Source organism: Perca flavescens, chromosome 7 (assembly GCF_004354835.1).
Source record: "Perca flavescens isolate YP-PL-M2 chromosome 7, PFLA_1.0, whole genome shotgun sequence".
NCBI lineage: Eukaryota > Metazoa > Chordata > Actinopteri > Perciformes > Percidae > Perca > Perca flavescens.
In genome coordinates, this window is record NC_041337.1 from 34,837,732 (window position 1) to 34,862,187 (window position 24,456).

General features: G+C 41.1%; 1 protein-coding gene across 2 annotated transcripts in view; it reads left to right on the plus strand.

Annotated features, from left to right (window-relative positions):
• Positions 1–2,630: 2,630 nt before the first annotated feature.
• Positions 2,631–24,456, plus strand: part of clcn6 (chloride channel 6) — a 41,660-nt gene continuing 19,834 nt past the window's right edge. The window contains exons 1-13 of one of the 2 annotated variants that reach the window (XM_028582991.1): positions 2,631–2,732; positions 4,387–4,446; positions 7,866–7,931; positions 10,003–10,068; positions 10,160–10,226; positions 14,184–14,290; positions 16,016–16,142; positions 17,582–17,649; positions 18,946–19,004; positions 19,124–19,256; positions 21,239–21,352; positions 22,702–22,868; positions 24,294–24,405. In XM_028582991.1, coding sequence (XP_028438792.1) covers positions 2,658–2,732; positions 4,387–4,446; positions 7,866–7,931; positions 10,003–10,068; positions 10,160–10,226; positions 14,184–14,290; positions 16,016–16,142; positions 17,582–17,649; positions 18,946–19,004; positions 19,124–19,256; positions 21,239–21,352; positions 22,702–22,868; positions 24,294–24,405 — 1,221 coding nt within the window. In that variant the 5' untranslated portion in view covers positions 2,631–2,657. Of the gene's footprint in view, positions 2,733–4,386; positions 4,447–7,865; positions 7,932–10,002; positions 10,073–10,159; positions 10,227–14,183; positions 14,291–16,015; positions 16,143–17,581; positions 17,650–18,945; positions 19,005–19,123; positions 19,257–21,238; positions 21,353–22,701; positions 22,869–24,293; positions 24,406–24,456 lie in introns of those variants that run through there. The other variant, XM_028582992.1, reaches the window with a different exon arrangement.

Sequence of the window (24,456 nt, forward strand, 5' to 3'; positions counted from 1 at the left end):
CAACCACACAACCCATCTGTGTATATGTAGCGGAGCTGCTCATGCTGCGTTCACGTGCCGTGGGAAATGTAACAAACACAGCAACTTCAATGGAATCAGTGTGGTGGAAGAAGTATTCAGATCCTTTACTTAAGTAAAAGTTCTAATACCACACTGTAAAAAAATACTCTGTTAGAAGTAAAAGTCCTGTACTGAAAATGTTGCGAAAGTGAAAGTATGGAAGTATATCGTCGGGACTATCGTATCGTATATCGTCGGGTATTAAAAGTATTCGATGCAGAAAAATCCTCCCATTTTAGAAAGTGGTCCAATGGTCTAGTGGTGGTAATGGTCTAATCATCTCAGTTGGACTTGTAGGCCGTTATATTGTTGGCTAGTTTACTTCATATTAAAACAGATTTTATAAACTACTATGTGTAAAAAAAAAAACTATGTGTTTGTGTGCACAGGAATCTTAATGTGTAAATTAACTAGTAACTAAAGTAACTAGTAACTAAAGCTGTAACAGATGAATGTAGTGGAGTAACTAAAGTAACTAGTAACTAAAGCTGTAACAGATGAATGTAGTGGAGTAACTAAAGTAACTATTAACTAAAGCTGTAACAGGTGAAGTAACTAAAGTAACTATTAAGAAATGAACAGATGAATGGAGTAACTAAAGTAACTAGTAACTAAAGCTGGAACAGATGAATGTAGAGGAGTAACTAAAGTAACTAGTAACTAAAGCTGGAACAGATGAATGTAGCGGAATAACTAAAGTAACTAGTAACTAAAGCTGTAAGAAATGAATGTAGTGGAGTAACTAAAGTAACTAGTAACTAAAGCTGGAACAGATGAATGTAGCGGAGTAACTAAAGTAACTAGTAACTAAAGCTGGAACAGATGAATGTAGCGGAGTAACTAAAGTAACTAGTAACTAAAGCTGTAAGAAATGAATGTAGTGGAGTAACTAAAGTAACTAGTAACTAAAGCTGTACCAGATGAATGTAGCGGAGTAACTAAAGTAACTAGTAACTAAAGCTGGAACAGATGAATGTAGAGGAGTAACTAAAGTAACTAGTAACTAAAGCTGTAAGAAATGAATGTAGTGGAGTAACTAAAGTAACTAGTAACTAAAGCTGTACCAGATGAATGTAGCGGAGTAACTAAAGTAACTACACTGTAAGAAATGATTCTGTGGTCATGTAGATTTGAATTAATGTATTAGGTAAAATATATTCAATATAATTGTGTTTTTGATTTTGAGTGTGTAATCCCAAATAAAGAGAATATTGAGTTAATTCAAATTAATGTAATCAGGCATATTAATTTAAAATATAAAAATAAATTTAATTGAAAAGCACTTCCTGTCAACCTAACTAGCTAGCAGCTATAATGTTACCCAGCATGCCGTTCGGCTGTGTAAATTTGTAAATGTAAAATTATTAGTGTTAGAAATTGTTAAAGTCACAAATAGTTGTGTGCTATGGTGTTTTATCCTGTTAAAGATAGTTAGTTGTGGGTTATTACAGTAATTTAATACATATATATATATAATTTAAATTATTGGTTTATAAATTTAAATTATTGTATTTTTTCTTATGCACAGTTAAGCTATCTAGTCATTACTTTAAGCTAACTATTACAGTGTTTATCCATTACTTTTAGCAAATCATTTGAACTATTTAGTCATTTAATACTATTGGAAATATTGATAATACTGTGCAATTTCATTACAGTGCAATATCTGTATACTGTGCAATATCATTTCTTTCATTGTCCAATATCTATTACTCATTGAATATGATCACCACTGTTGGGCAACATTCAAATAATGTGCAATAACCCACACTGCATATCACACTGTATATACATATATATATATATATATATATATATATATATATATATATATATATTTTTTTTTTTTTTTTTATTATTTATATGTCTATAGTGTCTCAGAACACCTTAACCCCTTTTTGTGCACTACTTATTTTATTCAATGTTGTTATATATTTCATGTACATGTTAGCACTGGAAAATGAGTTGCTTTTAATCTCATTGTACATGTGTATAGTGACAATAAAAGGCAATCTATTCTATATTTTTAGCTAACTATTTAAACCGTTTATCCATTAAGTTAGCCGCGTATGCTCTACTTTTAGCTAAGTTTGCTATGTTTGTAATTAAATGTTTGTCTTTTGATGTCGTTTTAGCCTAAATCACTGATTTGTAAGTGTATTTTATTTATTTTATTACCCTGTGGCTAATGCGCTATGTACAGCATTTTGGTAAGCGCAAACTGTTTTTAAATGTGCTATAGAAATAAACTTTACTTACTTACTTACTTACTTACTTACTAACTATTTCACCGTTAATCCATTACTTATAGCAAATCATTTGAACTGTTTAGCCATTACTTTTACATGAACTACTCATTTCATTTCATGCATAGGCCTACTATTTGTTGAAAGTATTTTTCTGCATCAAATTCCACAGTTTTTTTTAAATCGCAGTCACATGTGCTGTTAAAGTCTGAATCAATCAATTTGAGAGAAAAAGGTTGTACTTTAAAAAAAGAAAAAAAAAAGAAATTCTGCTGTTATTGATATTTTCGAATCGGAAAATCTCGACGCTTTTACGACGTGCCCTGAACGCAGCATGACACAACAACGAAGATGGCGTGTTGTGGGAACTGTTTTTGTTGCCAATGTTGCTGCAGAGAAGGAGAGACACGGACCCCCGAGGAACTGGTAAGCAAAACATAAAGCATTTGGTGAAAACGGGGGATGTGTTGATGATTTTATAATCTGACATTTCCCCTTCAGGGTTTCCTCTGAACTATGTGCTCAGCGCCCTGTTCTGGCTTGCTAGCTCCACCCTGCTGCTCGGTGTGTTCAGTGTCTTGTCGCTTTTGCAAACATGCCACTAATGACCTTAAATCCATCACTATGCAAACCGACGCCTCCGCTGAAAGCTGCATTACTTGTCCTTACGCTGTATCTTTGCCTCTGGGACATATGTTTTTTTTGCTGTTTAACTCCTGCATGTGGAGAGAAAGCCCTCTGACCAAACTCCGTTTAAGAACTCTTGCAATATAGGCCTTCCTTTCTTTTTAATAAAGCTACTTAACCCTCATTAACATAATTTAGACGTTGTATGGCCTCTGAGAACCCCTGCTTCAGTTCGGCATGCATGTTGCACACTAAATTAGCTTTTTTTTGAGCAACAACAACTTCTTTGTTTGGTTACCCCGGTATACTTAAAGTCACAAATTCCCCATACAATGTCCTTAACCCTCATGTTGTATTTGGGTCAAATTGGACCCGTCTTCAAAGTTTCTATAGCAGAAATGTTGGTTTATTTCAACCAAATTGCCCAAAAGTAACACGGATGGATCCTTGAAATGCTCTTCACAAGTCGAATTAAGGATCATCAGTTCATTCATTGTATTAACTTTTAGGTGTTTTACTGATTTCATAGATTTATTCTGACTTCACTTTGACAGCCTGTCATTATCCATAAACATCCTCTGATCTTAAATATTGTAATGAATCATAGGTGATTGGCAGCCGGTCGCTACATTATTAGTCAAAATAATTCATACGTTCTGATTTGTTTTTTTACTCAAAAATGATATATAATGTCATACAGGCTAAATGAGCTTTATTGACCATAAATTCCCAAAAATGGTGTAAAAAATAGTGTTAATAAGTTGTTGTTATTGTATACTGGTGGTAGTGGAAATAAATCGCAGAAAAGATGCTGCAAAAATATTAAGTTATACATCGAAATGAGACAAAATCGTGTTTTTTTTTTTAAGTGGCAAAATAAGTAACAAAAACGTCCAAAGGGTTAATTTTAAATTTTGACCCAGAAGGACAACACAAGGCTTAATTAATTATGAACCTGCTAAACCACCTGTGCTACCCTAATCCTAACCCTAACCTGTCTCAAATAAGACCCTCAACATTTGGGACTCTCAGTTTTTGGAAAATAATTTGGGACATTAAACTGCACGTAAGCCCTAAAGGTAATCTTCCATCCAACTCAGTTTGGTAAAGTATCTAGATCCTTTACTTAAGTAAAAGTACTAATACCATACTGTGAAAACACTCAGTTACAAGTAAAAGTCCTGCATTGAAAATGTTACTTAAGGGAAAGTATGTAAGTAAGTATTAAAAGTAAAAGTACTCAATGCAGAAAAATCCTCCCATTGTAGAAAGAGTAAAGGATCCAACCAGTTGTGTGTTTAGCTAGATTAGCTAGATTCCCCAAAGTCTCTATTTTCTGAATTAGTTGGCAGCTAAATACTTGGAGTTCGTAGCTGGCTTAATTTCTAGTAGACTGGTTGTGTCCCTACGTGAACTGTATTGTATTTAAAGTATTCATTTTTTTTTCCTTAAGGCGATCCTTGGGGAAATCCAAGTCGAAGAAGATGAGATTCTACCCAGGAAAGACTATGAGGTGAGAAACCTGTGAACACCTATCCTGGTCCTACCAGACTCTGGTCCACTATCCTGGTCCTAACAGACTCTGGTCCACTAGCCTGGTCCTACCAGACTCTGGTCCACTAGCCTGGTCCTAACAGACTCTGGTCCACTAGCCTGGTCCTACCAGACTCTGGTCCACTAGACTCTGGTCCACTAGCCTGGTCCTACCAGACTCTGGTCCACTAGCCTGGTCCTAACAGACTCTGGTCCACTAGCCTGGTCCTACCAGACTCTGGTCCACTAGCCTGGTCCTACCAGACTCTGGTCCACTAGACTCTGGTCCACTAGCCTGGTCCTACCAGACTCTGGTCCACTAGCCTGGTCCTACCAGACTCTGGTCCACTAGCCTGGTACTACCAGACTCTGGTCCACTAGCCTGGTCCTACCAGACTCTGGTACATTTCATTTGTACAGAGTCTGGCCACTCTCCATTGACAAGTGTTAACTTCCTTGTACTCTGTTGAAGTTTAAAGGTCCCATGGCATGAAAATTTAACTTTATGAGGTTTTTTTAACATTAATATGAGTTTCCCCAGCCTGCCTATGGTCCCCCAGTGGCTAGAAATGGTGATAGGTGTAAACAGAGCCCTAGGTATCCTGCTCTGCCTTTGAGAAAATGAAAGCTCAGATGGACCAATCAGGAATCTTCTCCTTATGAGGTCATAAGGAGCAAGGTTACCTCCCCTTTCTCTGCTTTGCCCGCCCAGAGAATTTGGCCCACCCATGAGAGAGAGAGACATCATGGCTTTCAAACGAGCAAAGTGGCAGTTGGTCAAGACCCACCCCCACCCTCCACCTTGCCCCCCCCTCCTCCTCCTCCTCCTCCTCCTCAATAACTACAGACACAGAAATGGTACATCCTAAGGAAAGCTCATTGTTGGACTGGCTCTAGTGGCTGTAATTCTGCACCAAGGCTGAATTTTCGGGAAAGAGACTTCAGATACAGTATTAGGGGACCACTAAGGTCTATATAAAAGAGACTTCAGATACAGTATTAGGGGACCACTAAGGTCTATATAAAAGAGACTTCAGATACAGTATTAGGGGACCACTAAGGTCTATATAAAAGAGACTTCAGATACAGTATTAGGGGACCACTAAGGCCTATATAAAAGAGACTTCAGATACAGTATTAGGGGACCACTAAGGTCTATATAAAAGAGACTTCAGATACAGTATTAGGGGACCACTAAGGTCTATATAAAAGAGACTTCAGATACAGTATTAGGGAACCACTAAGGTCTATATAAAAGAGACTTCAGATACAGTATTAGGGAACCACTAAGGTCTATATAAAAGAGACTTCAGATACAGTATTAGGGGACCACTAAGGTCTATATAAAAGAGACTTAAGATACAGTATTAAGGGACCACTAAGGTCTATATAAAAGAGACTTCAGATACAGTATTAGGGAACCACTAAGGTCTATATAAAAGAGACTTCAGATACAGTATTAGGGGACCACTAAGGTCTATATAAAAGAGACTTCAGATACAGTATTAGGGGACCACTGAGGTCTATATAAAAGAGACTTCAGATACAGTATTAGGGGACCACTAAGGTCTATATAAAAGCAACCAAAAAGCAGCATGTCATAGGACCTTTAAAACTATTGGATCTGCCCAGAGCCTCTCTGGATCTGCCATAACCAATCGATAACGATTGGTCGTGACGTAACTTTTCCTGAACCCCGTGGGGAGGAGGGCCACGACATCATGGCCCCCAACACAACTCAGCAGAGATTGTTCCTGCTCTGGCTTTAACTTCTGGATATTCGGCAGCGTTGCCACAACGGACCGAATGGCTTCGCTCGCATCTTTCTCCGCCGCCGTTACGGAACTATAACTCAAACTAGCGCACAACCTCAACGTCATCGTTCTCAGCCACTCTCTCTGTTCTCTGATTGGACCGCCAAATATTTGACCAGAGAAAACACACGAATATACCGCGAACCCAGACGGTGTACTGAAGGAAAATGAAAATTGAGCGGAAGTACGTACGAGGGTGGAGCCAGGCTAGTTTACACCATCATTAGGAGAAAGATCTCTGAGGTATGTTGATGGCTTTGTGCTGCCCCTGGTATAGATGAGAGTCAATGGATGTCAAGTCTCACATTGCCAGCTCTATCTCCACAGCGCTATCGAATAATAACACACATGAAATGCTCTGGGTTGTTTGCATTTCCTTGAACCAATCACAATTGTCTTGGGCGGCGCTAAGCTCCAGACGCAGAGACGGTGGCTCTGCTAAATAGTCTCGGGAAGGAACTTGTTTTGGTGGAACATTTGCACCCTGCATAAGAAAACAGCACAAATAATGTTAAATGAAGCCAACTGTTGACACAATACAGTAGTCTATATTGACGACGTTCCACTTCCGGGATTGTTCAGGTGCTGCTGGGTAATCGTCCAAATGTCCATCCCCTTCGTCTTTCTTTGTGTTGGCGTTCTAACCTCCGGCTGATTTGTGAGGACTATGGTTAACTGCTCCTCAGATCTCTGCAGGGTAAATCCAGACAGCTAGCTAGACTATCTGTCCAATCAGAGTTTTCTGTTGCACGACTAAAACTACTTTTCAACGTACACATGTTCCGCCAAAACAAGTTCCTTCCAGAGGCTGTTTAGCAGAGGCACCGTGGCTCCGTCTGGTGCTCTGTGCCGCCCAAGAAGATTGTGATTGGTTTAAAGAAATGCCAATAAACCAGAGCACGTTTTTCTCCCATCCAGGAATGCTGTGTGGGCTAGCCAGACCTTACTTTGCAGCGCTGTGGAGGAAGGTCTGGCAAAGGGAGACTACACAATACAGTAACGTGAGCTATTTAAATTAGCTGATTCATGGTTAAACCTCATTGGCTCTTACCAGTGTATCTCTGTGTGTACTTCGTCCACAGCAATTCCACCAATCGGTCCCAAAACCTCCCAATTAGAGAGGAAATGCCCTAAACATATTCTTTCTAAATCTTTACAATCATTCTCCGAAAGAACCAAGCAGGCCCGCCTTGTTTCATTATGCAAATCTCTTCAAAACTTGACATTTTCAGCGTGTAGCTCGCAAGCTCGAAGTTGTTTCCCGAAGTCAACAGTTTGACAACTGCAACACAGAGAGCAGAAGAAGAGGGGCATCCGTGCGTTTTCCATTGATCCAGACATGTGACATGTCTGACCCAGGCAGAGTGCAAAATTAAATACTTTGTCCACCAGCCAAATGGCTAGTTAATGTTCAGATGTGACCAGCCACCCAATAGATCACCATTGGTTACTTTGGCTGGTGAGTGAAGCAAATCTACCCGCCACTTGCATATTTGACCAGCATTTGGCTGGTGGATGGGGCTCATTTTGTACCCTGGACCCACGTAATAGTTACATCGTCTTTATTGTTTTTAATCCTAAACAGAGCTTGGATTATGACCGCTGCATCAGTGAACCCTACATGGAGATTCTGGAGGGGATGAACAGCAAGGTGAGACTACGTAGAAGTTAAAATGTGTCTTTTGTTTAAATATTTTTCAAATTTGAATTCTCAATTCAAGATATATCATGTTAAATAATAACAATAATAATAGTTCCACCTCATCGTGTTCATTTATCTTGATTGTTATTGGAGCTGTTGAAATTAATCAAATAATCAATGCATGGAATCGTGGACGTAGACTATGCTGCGTCGATAATCGGCCAGGCTCATAATCAATTATTTCTGTTTACAATGTAATGTAGGCCTAACAACATTTCTGTTTACATATTCTGGTATGTGTTTTGCACATTCAGGAAGTGCCATGTGCTCAGAGCTGTATAGTTTTATGTATCCAGTTTATTTAGTATTAGAGCACTGCAGAATGTTTGGTTTTTGAAGCTTGAAAAGCTACGAATTAAATATCCTACATGGCTTTAGTAGAAAAATGTATTTGACGCATCGTGATGCATCGAGATATCGAATTGAATCACTGACATGATAATTGTAATCGAAATCGGGAGATCAGTGAAGATTCACACCTCTAATTGTTATATTTTACTATTTCAATTTTAATATCTCACTGTGATTTAACTACATATTGAGAGCTGCTAAACTGTGTTTTGTTGTTGAAAACAATAGTCATGTTTCCGTCAAGCGAATTCTAAGTGAACTTTTAAAATGCGAATTAGAAGCGTTTCCATCAACTGGTTTAGAGCGAATAAACTGGACTACACAAAGCGTAGTTTCGTCACAAGTTGCCGTTACGCGTGGTTGTAGATTACAAACCGGCGTGCTAAATCAAAGAGTTCAGAAGCTAAGTTCTTTGGCTAAACGGAGAGAGGTAACATTGGACAAGTTGGCCACCTGTGCAGAATCCAGGGTTGTGGCAGAGACATTTGGTGTCAGCGAGACAACCGTTCACCTCTGTGTATACGCGGTGTGCAGGGCCAGACGATTCAAGCTGTTGAACCAATTCGTCAATTTACCCGATGTGGCTGAGACACAGGCTACAGCGCACCGCAACTCCACCACGCACCTTGTGCCACAAGTGTACGGCGCACTGGAGGGGACCCGTATCCTGATCCTTCCCCCATGGATACCGGGACTATAGTCATGTGACTTGCATGTTCGCTATGGTTGGGTACCTAAACCTGGTGCTAATACGGCACCGGTGCCTAAACGGCCGGTATCTACCGGACCGAATTGCAACGCAGATTTCGGTGCCAATTAAATGCCTTCTACGCTGATCTCTGATGCTCTGAAACAGACGTTAGAGGCAACGGAGCATCGCTGCACGTGACGCTAGTTAACACTTTACTTGTCAGCCGGTAACGTTAGCCTACCGCTAGCTAGTAGCTGGATTAAACACGGTTAAAATGCTGACAGCTAAACAGTGTCAAGTTTGACTATATTTCTCTGGAGAGGATTTCAACAGCGGGACGTTAAGCAGTATGCAGCTGCCGAAAAAACAACACAGACAGTGCGTTCACTTGAAACTAGTAAGCTTCGTGGTGCATTCAAAGTTATTGTAAAATACCCTATTCCCTATCTATTTTATTAAGTATCGATTTTACCGTTTCCATCAACATTTTCTAATGCGATACTTCAAAATGCGCATGGACATACATTGATGGACTAATGTCTAATGACATTAAAGATCTATTCTATTTAAATGTTTTTATAAAAAATTAGGGCTGCATGATATGAGCAAAGGCCTAAAGTTGTTGAATATCGCGATAACGATATTTCTTACGATAAATGACCAGATATAAATGTGTACTCAGTTCTGCTGCTTTCTGCTAAAATACAACAAACTGCCGGTTGAATTAAAAACGAATGAAAGGAAATCATTTTCAACATTCTTTTATTGACCAAATTGAGCATTAGATTGAATGTAAAAGGCTTTGAGTTACATTTCAAAGTGCAGTTTTCTGCTGATATATTCTGTAAACTAACACAAAAAAATCTGTCTCTGTCTTTCACGATGTGTTTATGGGCGCCAGTTGATATCGCTCGATGACTATTAAAAAAAAACGACATGTTGTGCAGCGCTAATAAAACCTTTTCATCCCTCCAATAGAAAACCAAAAAGTATGAAGCGGTACGTTGGATGCTGATGTTTGCTATCGGAGTCACCGTGGGTCTGGTAGGTGCGTTTGGGATTTCTTGCTTTTCTTTGCCAGAATTCAACACGAGTTGCAGATGACCGGGGAATGTCTCCTTCATGTCTCTTTCAGGTCGGCCTGTTTGTGGATTTCTTTGTGCGCCTCTTCAGCCAAATCAAATTCACTCTGGTCGGTGATTGTATCCTTTTATCACGCCTCGCTGCACATTCCACTCTCACGTCAGAAGCTTTTCTGTCTGAGTGTTTACACTGCTGCTAGGTGGGTTAGGACAGTGGTTCTCAAATAAGGGGTAAGTGTACCCCAAGGGGTACTTTCGAGGACTGCAGGGGGTACGTTAGCACTTTTTTTTGGTCACTGTTTTTGAAGTTTGTCACTTTTTTAAAGTTTTTGTAGCTTTTTGACACTATTGTCGACCTGTTCTTGCCTTCCTTCCTTCCTTCCTTCCTTCCTTCCTTCCTTTTTTCTGCTGTCTTCTTTTTGTCTCCAATTTTGTCGCTTTTTAAAAAAAACAATTCTGCCTTTTTCTAGGTTTTTGTCACTTTATTTTCCGAAGTTTGTCTTGTCTTCCTTCTTTCTACTGTTTTTATTTTTATTTTTTTTAACCAGTCTGTTTCTTTTTACGAAAGCAACTTAGGTAGTTACAGGAACTTCTAAACAGTTCTACTAACTAAGTTTTTGATACTGTTTTCCACCTATTCTTGCCTTACTTCCTTCTTTCTACTGACTTTTTACGTTTTTTTTTTTTTTTTTTTCTTTCAAAGTTTTTGTTGCCTATTTTCATCAGCATTTAAGTTTTCAGTCACATGTTGCTGTTGTTTGGTAAATTTAGCGCTGGTCAGGGGGTACTTGGCTTAAAAACACAATTTAAATGACTGGATACATTATTGAAACAAGTTTGCGAGCCACTGGGTTAGGAGAATAATGTTATAGCTTTGGAAAATGAGTCCTAAAATAATTCTGACAACAAGAGAAGCCGACACGGCCGCATGGTCACTGGGGGTGGTACGGTTCACTGCATGGCCTGGTTCTCGCTTAAGAGGTTTTCAGTTTCTGTAAACTATTTTCGTAAAATACGAGATCGTATTCTGAACGACCCGCCGTTAGACTCTGTTTTGAAATTCGGGAGCAGCAAGATCCACATGACGCGTTCGTCCAATCAGCTGCCATGTGTTGCGCTCGTCCCGCTCGTCATTTCCAGTGAGTGTTTTAACATACAGTACAGGCCAAAAGTTTGGACACACCTTCTCATTCAATGCGTTTCCTTTTTATTTTCATGACTATTTACATTGTAGATTCTCACTGAAGGCATCAAAACTATGAATGAACACATATGGAATTATGTACTTAACAAAAAAGTGTGAAATAACTGAAAACATGTCTTATATTTTAGATTCTTCAAAGTAGCCACCCTTTGCTTTTTTATTAATAAGGGAAAAAATTCCACTAATTAACCCTGACAAAGCACACCTGTGAAGGTAAAACCATTTCAGGTGACTACCTCATGAAGCTCATTGAGAGAACACCAAGGGTTTGCAGAGTTATCAAAAAAAACAAAGACATGTTTTCAGTTACTGGGGGAATGCTTCAACAGCATTCCACCTATTGTTATTCGGTTCTTTATATACTTCTTCTTCTTCTTCTTCTTCTTCTTCTTCTTATTATTATTCCGTACGTTTTTTAGCTCTCCGTAACTTCTGCATACTTTCAGCTATTTAAACCATTCAACTTTTCAAATGTTCAGCTCTTTCAGCTAATGATGTGACTTCTTCAACTTTTTTTCTACTATTTATACTTTTTAAAATTCTAAGCTTTTTAACACGTAGGTATTTTTGTCTAGTCTCAGCCAATCTGCTCAGTTATTTGATACGCCTTTTACTTTTGGCTGGTTGAGCTTCCAAATGACAAGAGGTCCATATCTTTCTCCATTGGCTCCAATGTTAAAACTCCTGGATATTTCCCAGCGAAACACTGAACGAACCACTTTTTGAAATCGCTGATATGACCACATTTTTATGTTTATCCATATACATTTTATACCGATACGTTCACAAAGGCCTTGTGGTGCTCAGGATGACGTCATTTGACTGATAGCAGTTATCGTTTTGCCACTGTGAGGCTTTGTTTGAGAGCTCGCTCTCAGGGACTCTGAATAGCTGAAGCACAGCACAGCTGACAGATTCAGCAGGTGTTGCTCATCAACTTGATTTCAGACATCAAAGCATGTTTATAAACATATCCACTGGCCATTTGTTACCATGACAACACCCAGATACTACAGGCAGTAATATGAACAGTAGTCTATACAGATACTACAGGCAGTAATATTAACAGTAGTCTATACAGATACTACAGGCAGTAATATTAACAGTAGTCTATACAGATACTACAGGCAGTAATATGAACAGTAGTCTATACAGATACTACAGGCAGTAATATGAACAGTAGTCTATACAGATACTACAGGCAGTAATATTAACAGTAGTCTATACAGATACTACAGGCAGTAATATTAACAGTAGTCTATACAGATACTACAGGCAGTAATATTAACAGTAGTCTATACAGATACTACAGGCAGTAATATTAACAGTAGTCTATACAGATACTACAGGCAGTAATATTAACAGTAGTCTAGATCTGTTGTCTTCCACTTCTGTCTGTCTGTCTTCTCTGTTCTATTCTCTTGTTCTGGTCTGTCATTCTGTCTGTCTCCTTATCTGTCTGTCTCCTCCTCTGTTTTTGTCTCCCTCCTCCTCCCTCATTCTCCGTCTCTCACTGTCTCCTGCCCTAGTTCTGTCTTCCTCCCTCTGTCTCCCTTCCTCCCTCCCTACCTCCCTCCTTCTTTCTCTTTTCTCTGTTTCCCTCACTCCTTCTCTACCTGCCTCCCTCTCTCCCTCCCTCTCTCTCTCTCCCTCCCTCCTCAATCTCTCTCGCTCTCTCTCTCTATCACTCCTCTCTCTACCTCCCTCCCTTCCTCTCTCACTCCCTCTCTCCCTTCCTCCTCCTGTCTCTCCCTCCCTCCCTCCAGGGTCATTTGTGATTTCCTCCATGTATATAGCCTGTTTCTTTTCAGGCAATATATCCACCTCTCAGCTCTTTAGGGTCATGCTTGTTTGTTTTACGCAATGGATATGGCTGATAATAATACAAAGTATTCAAACTTTCAGCCTTTTTAGTCAATTTTAGTCAAAGTTGCTCTCTTTCTTTTCCTCTCCTCTCTTTCCTCTCTCTCTCCTTCTCTCTTTATTCTCTTTCTCTCCTCTTCTCTCTTCTGGTCTCTTCTCTCCTGCTCTTCTTTCTTCTCTCTTTCTCTTCGTCTCTCTTTCCTCTCTTTCTTCTTGTTCAGCCCCATTCTTTTCACCTAATATATTTCACATCTCATCTCACCTAGATTTATGCTTTTTCATTTTATGCAGTATATATCTGATAATAATAAAAATATCTCTTCCAGCTTTTCTAACAAGCTCTTCACTTATGTAGGTAATGCAGTTTAGCTTCCAACTCTGAACATTTTCCAGATGTTTCAGCAGTGCAGTGCAGTGCAATGCATTTGAGCTTTAAGATTTTTCATACAATTTGTTTCATATTTCTGCATATGTGAGTCATTATCAGTTAGAACATATACTCAGACCTCACAATGTTCTACATATTTTTTCATTATTCAACCTTTAAAGCAAACAGTTCAGTTTAGCATAAACCTTTAACTTTTTAATGAAATTCATACTTATTAAACCGATTTACACTTTTTCCACTACTCTCACTACTTTAACTTCTTCTTAGGATTTAAGCTATTTATCCAGTCAGCTTTAGCAATTCAGCTGTTCAGCATTCCCATGCATTTTCTGCAGGAAATGCATTTTCTAGTATCACACTTTTTTGTTAAGTACATAATTCCATATGTGCTCATTCATAGTTGTGATGCCTTCAGTGAGAATCAACAATGTAAATAGTCATGAAAATAAAGAAACATTGAATGAGAAGGTGTGTCCAAACTTTTGGCCTGTACTGTAGGTGTCGAAAGTTGTTTTTTCATGAACCGTACCACCCCTGATGGTCACTGGGATGAATGGGTGTATCTCCGGTGTGATTCTCCTCCGTGTTGAGGGCTTTTTCTACCTTAGCTGAGCGCCTCCAGCTATAGAGAAGTGCAGCGACAAAGGCTGTCTCCCTCTGTCCCTGCTGGAGCTCCTGGCCTTCAACATGACCTTCGTCTTCATCGCCAGCGTGCTCGTCCTCATCGAGGTAAGACTCCCCCCCCCCGTACGGGAGCTATTCAAACAAGAGCTGGGCAATATATGGATATTATGTCGATATCGTGATATGAGACTAGATATCGTCTTAGATTTTGAATATCGTAATATGACATAAGTGTCTTTTTCTGGTTTTAAAGGCTGCATTACAGTAAAGTGATGTACTTTTCTGAACTTAACAGACTGTTGTAACTGTTCTATTATTAGCCTTTACCCACTTAGTTTGTATATCCACCTTACTGATGATTATTTATCTAAAATCTCATTGTGTAAATATTTTGTGAAAGCACCAATAGTCCACACTACAATATTGTTGCGGTATCGATATCGAGGTATTTGGTCAAAAGTTGCCCAGCCCTAATTCATCACCCATCACACACGTCTCTCCCCCAGCACAAAGCCTTCTTAGAGCCCTCCAGAAAGTTCAGCTACATTTTCTAATACAGACATCCAATCTGGCAATTTGAGACCTTGTGCTGTAGAGTGGTGCGTTTGAGGACCCGTGCTGTAGCAGACTGATCTCACGAAGTGGCGTATGTATGATACGCCAATTGGTATGCCGTTATTGGTGTGTTATGAAGACGCACACTCGCTTTTCAGCGTGTTCATCAATGCCGTTTGTCCTCCATTGACTTACGTTACCTTGCGTTTGCGTGTGAATTGATGCCGTAGCGAGTAGTATGAAAGGGTGAAAATCCGCATATGGAAGTTGGTTGGGGGATGGGTCAAACAACACAGGACCTCCACCCAGGAGACCGGGGGATCGGGTCCTGTGTGTCACGTTTCCTTCGTTTTACGCATGTGTTGTTTCCTTACCACGTTCTTCTTTTCCTAAACCCAACCGTTTTTTCTTTCCCCCCCAAGTGTGACGTTAAAACCAACCGTAGCCTCGCGATAACCCGGCACGTGGCTTTAGAAAGTGCCGTGTATGTTTATGTCCGCTGTATCCAGTGTAGATATACACGTGGATAGCTCAAAATGTGTACAGATAAGGCATGTTTACGCAAAATCATGGTGTCATGTTGGCTGTAGAGTGGTGCGTTTGAGACCCAGTGCTGTAGTGTGGTGCGTTTGAGACCCAGTGCTGTAGTGTGGTGCGTTTGAGACCCAGTGCTGTAGTGTGGTGCGTTTGAGACCCAGTGCTGTAGTGTGGTGCGTTTGAGACCCCGTGCTGTAGAGTGGTGCGTTTGAGACCCCGTGCTGTAGTGTGGTGCCTTTTAGACCCTGTGCTGTAGTGTGGTGCGTATGAGGACCCGTGCTGTAGTGTGGTGCGTTTGAGACCCCGTGCTGTAGTGTGGTGCGTTTGAGACCCGTGCTGTAGTGTGGTGCGTTTGAGACCCGTGCTGTAGTGTGGTGCGTTTGAGACCCTGTGCTGTAGTGTGGTGTGTTTGAGACCCCGTGCTGTAGTGTGGTGCATTTGAGACCCTGTGCTGTAGTGTGGTGTGTTTGAGACCCCGTGCTGTAGTGTGGTGTTTTTGAGACCCCGTGCTGTAGTGTGGTGCGTTTGAGACCCTGTGCTGTAGTGTGGTGCGTTTGAGACCCCGTGCTGTAGTGTGGTGTGTTTGAGACCCCGTGCTGTAGAGTGGTGTGTTTGAGGACCCCGTGCTGTAGTGTGGTGTGTTTGAGACCCCGTGCTGTAGAGTGGTGTGTTTGAGGACCCCATGCTGTAGAGTGATGTGATGACCCTTTCATGCCGTGTTTCGGTGTCCTGTTACAGCCAGTCGCTGCAGGTTCGGGGATCCCAGAAATCAAAAGTTACCTCAACGGAGTGAAGATTCCCGGAATCGTCCGGCTGCGAACGTTTCTCTGCAAAGCTGCCGGAGTCCTGTTCAGTGTGGCTGGAGGTAAAGTTGTACAATACTTCTGTACTTAAACTTCTGATACTTTAACTACATGATTCTGATAATAATATTGTAGTAGGATTTTGAAAGCAGGACTTTTAATTGAAATTAAGTTTTTTTTTTTTTTTTTGTGAATGTGTAGGAAAGATTAGTAAAAACTATTTCTCTCTGAGTGTTTTAACACACATAGTCCCCTTTAAATGAACCAAACTCAGTCTTCTTAAAGTGGAACAAGAGTGAACATCTCATACTCTACATACATACATCATACTCTGCTTCTGACTGGCTAGTAGTCCTTACCTAGGTACTGTCAGGACACGCCCTCATACTCTGCTTCTGACTGGCTAGTAGTCCTTACCTAGGTACTGTCAGGGCACGCCCACATAATCTGCTTCTGACTGGCTAGTAGTCCTTACTTAGGTACTGTCAGGGCCCGCCCTCATACTCTGCTTCTGACTGGCTAGTAGTCCTTACCTAGGTACTGTCAGGGCACGCCCTCATACTCTGCTTCTGACTGGCTAGTAGTCCTTACCTAGGTACTGTCAGGGCCCTCATACTCTGCTTCTGACTGGCTAGTAGTCCTTACCTAGGTACTGTCAGGGCACGCCCACATAATCTGCTTCTGACTGGCTAGTAGTCCTTACTTAGGTACTGTCAGGGCCCGCCCTCATACTCTGCTTCTGACTGGCTAGTAGTCCTTACCTAGGTACTGTCAGGGCACGCCCTCATACTCTGCTTCTGACTGGCTAGTAGTCCTTACCTAGGTACTGTCAGGGCCCTCATACTCTGCTTCTGACTGGCTAGTAGTCCTTACCTAGGTACTGTCAGGGCCCTCATACTCTGCTTCTGACTGGCTAGTAGTCCTTACGTAGCTACAGCACATGTGTGACTCCCAACAAAGATGGAACAGAAGTGAAATGTCTCCCTCTGTAGCTAAAACAGAGAGCTCAACACACAGGGTGAAAAGAGGAGCTGCAGCAATGTGCAGTATGACAAAAATATGGTGTTTTTTGAAAATTAAACCACATACATTTCTGATATAACCTTTAAATACATTTATGAACCTGAAAATGAGCATAATATGAGGACTTTAAACCAATCACAATCATCTTGGGCGGCCAGGACGGAGCCACGTGCCTCTGCTAAATAGCCTCTGGAAGGAACTAGTTTTAGTGGAACATGTGTACGTTTAAAAGTAGTTTTAGTCGTGCAACAGAAAACTCAGATTTGACAGATAGTCTAGCTGTCTGGATTTACCCTGCAGAGATCTGAGGAGCAGTGAACAATGCCGGAAAAGAAACATTGTTGATATAGACTAAGCAGGATTTGATGTTGAAGAGGAAATAAAGACGCAGTGACTCATCATTTATGTGCTGGTGATGAGTCGGTATCCGTTAATGAGCAGGTGGACAGTGCGTCTGACTCCGTGTGTGTCCAAGCAGGTCTGTTTGTGGGGAAAGAAGGTCCGATGATACACAGTGGAGCCATTGTGGGAGCTGGCCTTCCTCAGGTACACCGCCACACATCCTGAACACAACATCAACAATGAACACTGATCAGTGCGACTGAGTTTATACTGCGTATGCTTTTATACAACCCTGAAATGACAGTTTTAAAAGGGTAACTTTGTTTCGTTTTTTTTCCAACCTCAACCCTATTTTCCCAAGTGTTTTGTGTCTAAGTGACTGATGGGAACAGGACAATTGCGCATCTTCAATTTACGTCCGCTATAAATGCTGTTCTTGCTGCTGACAGCTTCAGATTATTATTCTTAGCGTCTGACAACATTATGGAGAGGATCCCTTAAGACAGTGGTTCCCAACCTTTTTTTTTTTCCATGTCTAAGAAAAGCTGAGCCCCCCCCCGAAGTTGAGGTGGCTCATGTCTAAGAAAAGCTAAACTTCATTTAAAAAGTGATTGAGAGGAAAAACAAAAACAAAATATATAAAAGACTTTTTGTATACATTATATATTCTTGGTTCATCTTTTCCACTGTTCCAACAACCAGCTGGTAGACCTTTTGGTTAAAATAAACCTTATTTTTAAAATATTAATTCACCCATTCACCAGACTCCATGTAAATTAACAGTAATTTTATCATTGTAAAACACACTTCATTAAAAGTTGAGAGAAACAAAATCAAACTATAAAAAGCCATCTTGGTTCATCTTTCCACTGTTCCAACAACAGCTGGTTTGGTTGAAATAAACCCTTAATTCACCCATTTACATGTGGAGATATGCTGGCTCTATACACACTAAAAGTCCTGATTATTTACATGGAGTCTGGTGGAGATATGCTGGCTCTATACATGCTAAAAGTCCTGATTATTTACATGGAGTCTGGTGGAGATATGCTGGCTCTATACACGCTAAAAGTCCTGATTATTTACATGGAGTCTGGTGGAGATATGCTGGCTCTATACACGCTAAAAGTCCTGATTATTTACATGGAGTTTGGTGATGGTGATTTCTGAGCTGTTTCTGGTTAAACAAAAAGGATCTTACTCTTAAACAAAAAGGTCTCTCTCTGTAGGGATCCTTTCCATAATATTGTCAGACACTAAGAATAATAATCTGAGCCTGTCTGTGGTAAAAACAGCACTTTAAGTTGAAGGAAATTGATGATGCACATTTTCTCTACAGTGTTACATTGCGGCATCGGTTCACAGCAGCAGTTTACAACATTCTCGCTCAATACTGGACCAGTCCCTTAGACACTAATGTATGGGAAAATAAGGTCCCGGTTGAAAAAAAACAACTAATTTACCCTAAGTGTGCTCATCAAATGTTTTTCTTCTCATCAGTTTCAGAGCATCACTTTCAAAAGGATCAAATTCGATTTTCCCTACTTCCGCAGTGACCGGTACGTCTGCAGCACACAATCTTATTAACAAAACACTGTTCACTGCTTCCCTGTTAGTCAAGAGTAGGAGGCAAATATTGTCGGGGATAGCTCATCGTGTTGTCTTTGCCGTTTGTCAGGGACAAGCGAGACTTTGTGTCAGCGGGCGCTGCTGCTGGAGTAGCTGCTGCCTTCGGTGCTCCTATCGGTGGCACGCTCTTCAGTCTGGAGGAGGGCTGCTCTTTCTGGAACCAGGGCCTCACTTGGAAAGTGGTACGTGACCTAAGCCTAAGAACCCCTAGACGGTCGAAACATTTGCGTTCTTTCTGCTGACTCTGTGAGCAGCCATCAGTGGAGATTACTTTAAACATTAAGAAAATAAATAAGGGATTTCCCCTGAAATAACCACAGGCTGTAAAATATAATGGACGATGCTTCCGGGTCTGAAAAGTGAAGCCAAAGCTGAAGCTCCTTAAAGCTGCATTCTCTCTAACTTCCAGCAGGGGGGAGACTCCTTAAAGCTGCATTCTCTCTAACTTCCAGCAGGGGGGAGACTCCTTAAAGCTGCATTCTCTCTAACTTCCAACAGGGGGGAGACTCCTTAAAGCTGCATTCTCTCTAACTTCCAGCAGGGGGAGACTCCTTAAAGCTGCATTCTCTCTAACTTCCAGCAGGGGGAGACTCCTTAAAGCTGCATTCTCTCTAACTTCCAGCAGGGGAGACTCCTTAAAGCTGCATTCTCTCTAACTTCCAGCAGGGGGGAGACTCCTTAAAGCTGCATTCTCTCTAACTTCCAGCAGGGGGGAGACTTCTTAAAGCTGCATTCTCTCTAACTTCCAGAAGGGGGAGACTCCACCAGCTCCAAAAAGAAGTCTGTTTCTATAGAAGTCTGTGAGAAAATGAGCCTACTTCTCTCTTGATTTATTACCTCAGTAAACATTTTCATAATGAGTTTATGGTCTCAGTCTCTAGTTCCAAGTCTTCTTCAACACAGCATGATGTTCATTGAGTAAATTATGCTCCCATTTATTTTAAAACAGACGATAAAGCAGGGGATGCTTTAGGACCTGTCAGTCAGGACAGAGGCTTAGCGATGTTAACTATGCTATTACTGGGGACATTAAAATAGACCTCAACTTGTTTTTGGGTGTTTTCATCTTAAACTTTGACCCTCTCAATGAGTTGAAGTTTCACTTCATCAAAGTATTTTGGAACATTTGGGTCGCCTCAAAAAAATTGAGTGTTCTGCCAACTAAGCTAGCTACTGCTGGCATAACCTTGTAACTTTAGAGAAAGCTGAGCAGCCTCCAACTGAGCTTGAAGACGTAGATGTGACGTGTCTGAAAGTGTGAAGTCTTCTGGTAGCTGTGCAGAGAGAAATCTCAATCATTCCCAATCTTACAGAGACGGAGAGTGTAGGTATATGTAAGGAGATAACATAGACACAGGCTAATTACTGATCACTAACATGCTAGTTAACATTAGTAATTAAACTTAAACAGATAATGGAAGTCCAAACTGCCTGTGAGCTTCTCCTGTACTATACGGTAATTCCTCTACTGTGTGACAGTAAGTCTCGTGGTTATGACCCAATCGTTAGCCTATTTTTATAAAAGCGTCTGCTACGGAGCCATAACGTGAGCTACAAGGTAATGGAGCCTTTTATACATTGTTGTGTTTCTTTAGAAATAAACAACGGAGAAATAGAGTCTTTAAAAGCTTCAGATGTAAATTTATTCTCTGTCAAAGTGACGTCAGAATAAATGCTAGTCAGTGGGATGCTAACGGGAGGTGATCGTTTGGTAGTATCAAAATGGCGCCATAGGAGGTTTGAGTTCTGAAGAGAGGCTGAACATGAGATCAAGGAGAGGGTTAACTTCTCCTGCTCCAGATCTCCCACCGTGGTCAGAAAGAACAGTTTGGTTCTCTCACTAGGACTCTAGAGTCACTACTCTCTCTGAAGATAATCACCATCACTCTCTCACTCGCTCTACAATACACACACACACACACACACATGCACACACACACACACACACTCCGGCCCTGCTATTCTCTTAAAGAGATCGACGCACACACCAACGCATAAGTATAAACTTTAGGCCACTTACGTAGGCTACGGAGAAAGCTCTGCGTGGAGCCTCCCCAGGACCATGAATCACGCTTTACAGTATATGTAGATAGCACGAAGTACTAACCATGAAGTATGATTAACTCTCCCTTCCTCAGCTCTTCTGTTTCATTTTAATTTTTAGCTCTTCTGTTCCATGTCGGCCACTTTCACCCTCAACTTCTTCCGTTCTGGGATCAACTTTAACAAGTGGGGCTCCTTCCAGCTGCCCGGTCTGCTCAACTTTGGAGAGTTCAAGGTAAAGAGTCTATCACTGAAGTGGTCTCTGCCTTTGATACAAAATACGTTTAAACTGTCAATCGATTAAAATATTTAATCGCTTGATTGTCAATACTTAACTTGTGATAACGCAAATTAATAGCAAATTTTGTATCTGTTCTATATGTACTTTTAAAGGGATATATTTCAAGTTTTTAATGCTTAAGTGGTCTTTGAGACTGGACTGAGTGGTAACTCAGTTCACATCGACAGCACATGCAGATAACTTCCGACAACTTCAGTTTTGTGGAGAGAACCATCTGGAAGGGCTTTGAAACTCAACTTGCCGTTCAAAAGACTCTTTTCTTTATCCATTTCTGCCCAAGGACGGTTGTTTCTTTTTTAGGGGGGGGTCTTAAGTTGCTTTTTTTTAAGATTATTTTGTGGGGCTTTTCCTGCTTTTATTTTTGATAGGAAAGCTAGGTGAGGAAGGGTAGAGAGAGAGAGAGGGAAGACATGCAGGAAATTGTCACAGGTCGGATTCGAAACCCTGGACCTCTACATTGAGGCATAAACCTCTCAGTACATGTGCGCCTGCTCTACCACTGACCAACCCGGCCAAGGGTCTTAAGCTGCTTCTAACGATCATAGATTTGATAAAAAATGTAAGTAATATTGCTGGTTTTTCAGAACAGGAATTCTCTCTTTAGATGTGTGGCTCTGGATCAGGATCAGGTTTTACCGCCAAAAAAAACAGGCTACACCCTCCTACAACCCAGATGGCTGCACCTGATTGGACGAACGCTTCCCTTTAAAAACAGACCAACAAGCAGGCTCATTTAGAAACTTATTTTCTTATTTCTCTTATTTTACGAAAATAGTTTACCGAATGTGATTCTGAAAACATTTTATGTAAGAAGTAAGCTGCAGCTGCTGAACCTTTTTTAATTTTAGCTCGACAATGGTCAGTTTAAAGGTTTTTCGGGAGTATTCAAGAGGCGGCGAGTCGAGCTGGTTTGCATAAAGTAGCCTGGACTTTTTTTACATGACATTTAGCCGACGCTTTTATCCAAAGCAACTTACAATTGCTATATTTGTCAGAGGCTGCTCGCCTCCGGAGCAACTAGGGGTCACATTGGTTGATTTATCGCAGCGGGAATCGAACCCAGGTCTCCCACACCAAAGGCAGGTGTCATATTCACTGCGCCACACTTCATCTTTATGCAAATAAGGACCGGGCAACTCAGCGCCCCTTCTCTTGAAAGTCGCCATGACGCTAGCAGAATGCATTGCCCGGCTGCTCACATAGACAATGAATGGGAAGCATGGAAATGACGCTTGCCTGTGGACACGTACCATAACTGTCTTGTAAAACTCTGTGCTCGTCAGTGTTCAGATGGCGATAAGAACTGCCACCTGTGGACAGCAGTGGACCTGGCCTTCTTTGTCCTGATGGGGGTGGTGGGTGGCCTGCTGGGGGCTCTCTTCAACTGCATGAACAAGAGCCTGGCCAAGTATCGCATCAGACACATCCACCCCAAGGCCAAGTTTATCAGGTGAGTGCTACAGTCATCACACAGGTGATGATCATCAGGGGAACAGTCCATCTTCATACAAAACATCACGCTTATCAAACAAAGACACTGACTATGTTTACATGCACACTATTATTCAGAATATGACAATATTCTGAATTAGATACAGGTCATGGAAACAGCATATTCTGTTTGGATATTCCTTTTTTCGAATATAGTATTTTCTGATAAAGATGTGTGATATGCCGGTATTATTCAGGTTTTGGAAGCATTCTTTGGACATGTATACAGCGCACTCAGAATCTGTGTCTCAATCAGGGTTTTTACTGCAGTTTGTGACAGTTTACGGCCTCTTGCCTGTTTACGGTTTACGGTCAGCTCTGTGCGTTGCTTTGGTTGCTGTACACAAACCAACCAGTCAACCGTTTGCAGGGCTGCGGTAGAGATGCACGGCAAAAATAAAAGAAGGAGAAACGCAGCTACTTTTAAACATTATCAAACACTGTGATATCAAGAGGTTTTTGGATATGCACAACCATCGCTACACCGACCTTTTCAAGAATCTGGTTGAAGGAATGAAAGAGAGAGGCTGTGTTGGCACGCTCCAACAAGTCCGACACTGCTGATAAAACGTTGAAATAGTCTTGTTTTGCACGGCTACGTGTAAACGGCAGTATTAGTGGAATATTTACTTTCATTAGCCATGTAAACTAGACTGGGTAAACCCATCCCGATCTGCCGGCGATTTGATTTCTCCCTGCAGCTCATGCTGGAAACCTGTACATTTATCTATTCTGCTTCCGTTACAAGTCTGCGGGGACCAATCACAAACTGGCTTATTCACCTGGCGCGCTATTGGCGGGTTTAACACGATGACAATAGAGAAGCGACCGAGCAGCTTTTTGTTTACATTCAACATGGCGGCCACCGAAGCGCAGCAAACCCGTTGATGCCGCTGTCGCTGCTGTTTTTAAAAGATTTCAAAGGCAAGTTTTCTCTGAAAACGGAAGAGAAACTTGCCCTGGAACAATTCCTACAAAAGAAGGATGTGTCTGCCTTAGTAGCGACCGGCTTTGCAAAGTACGTCACCCTGATCGTTGGTCTGATTGATTGAAAGACTATCCAATTGCGTACAGAGTCATGTGAACTATGCCTCTTGTGCAGTAGAAAATACGGAGCAGACTCCCCAGACCAAGATTGAGCTTGGTCTAGTGGGAGCCAGACTACTGGTATCCCCCACCCCAAGATATCGGCTACATGTAAACGGTATTATTATTGGAATATTTACTTTCAACAGCTTAGTAGGAATATTGTCTTTTTTTTTCAGAATAAGAATAAACACCGGAGGTATACGTATGTGCATGTAAACGTAGTCACAAAAATGTGGTGCTAATTTAAGCACGTATTTATAAATGTCAATCTGATTTCTGTCCATTTTCTGTCCAGAGTTCTAGAGAGTCTGCTGGTTGCCATGGTGACAACAGTGGTGATATTTGCAGCTTCCATACTGTTGGGTGAATGCCGTGAGCTGTCCTCCCCGACAACCCATAACACCACGGTATGTAGATCGGCTCTTTCCTCCATCTTTACAGTACTGACACACAAGTGC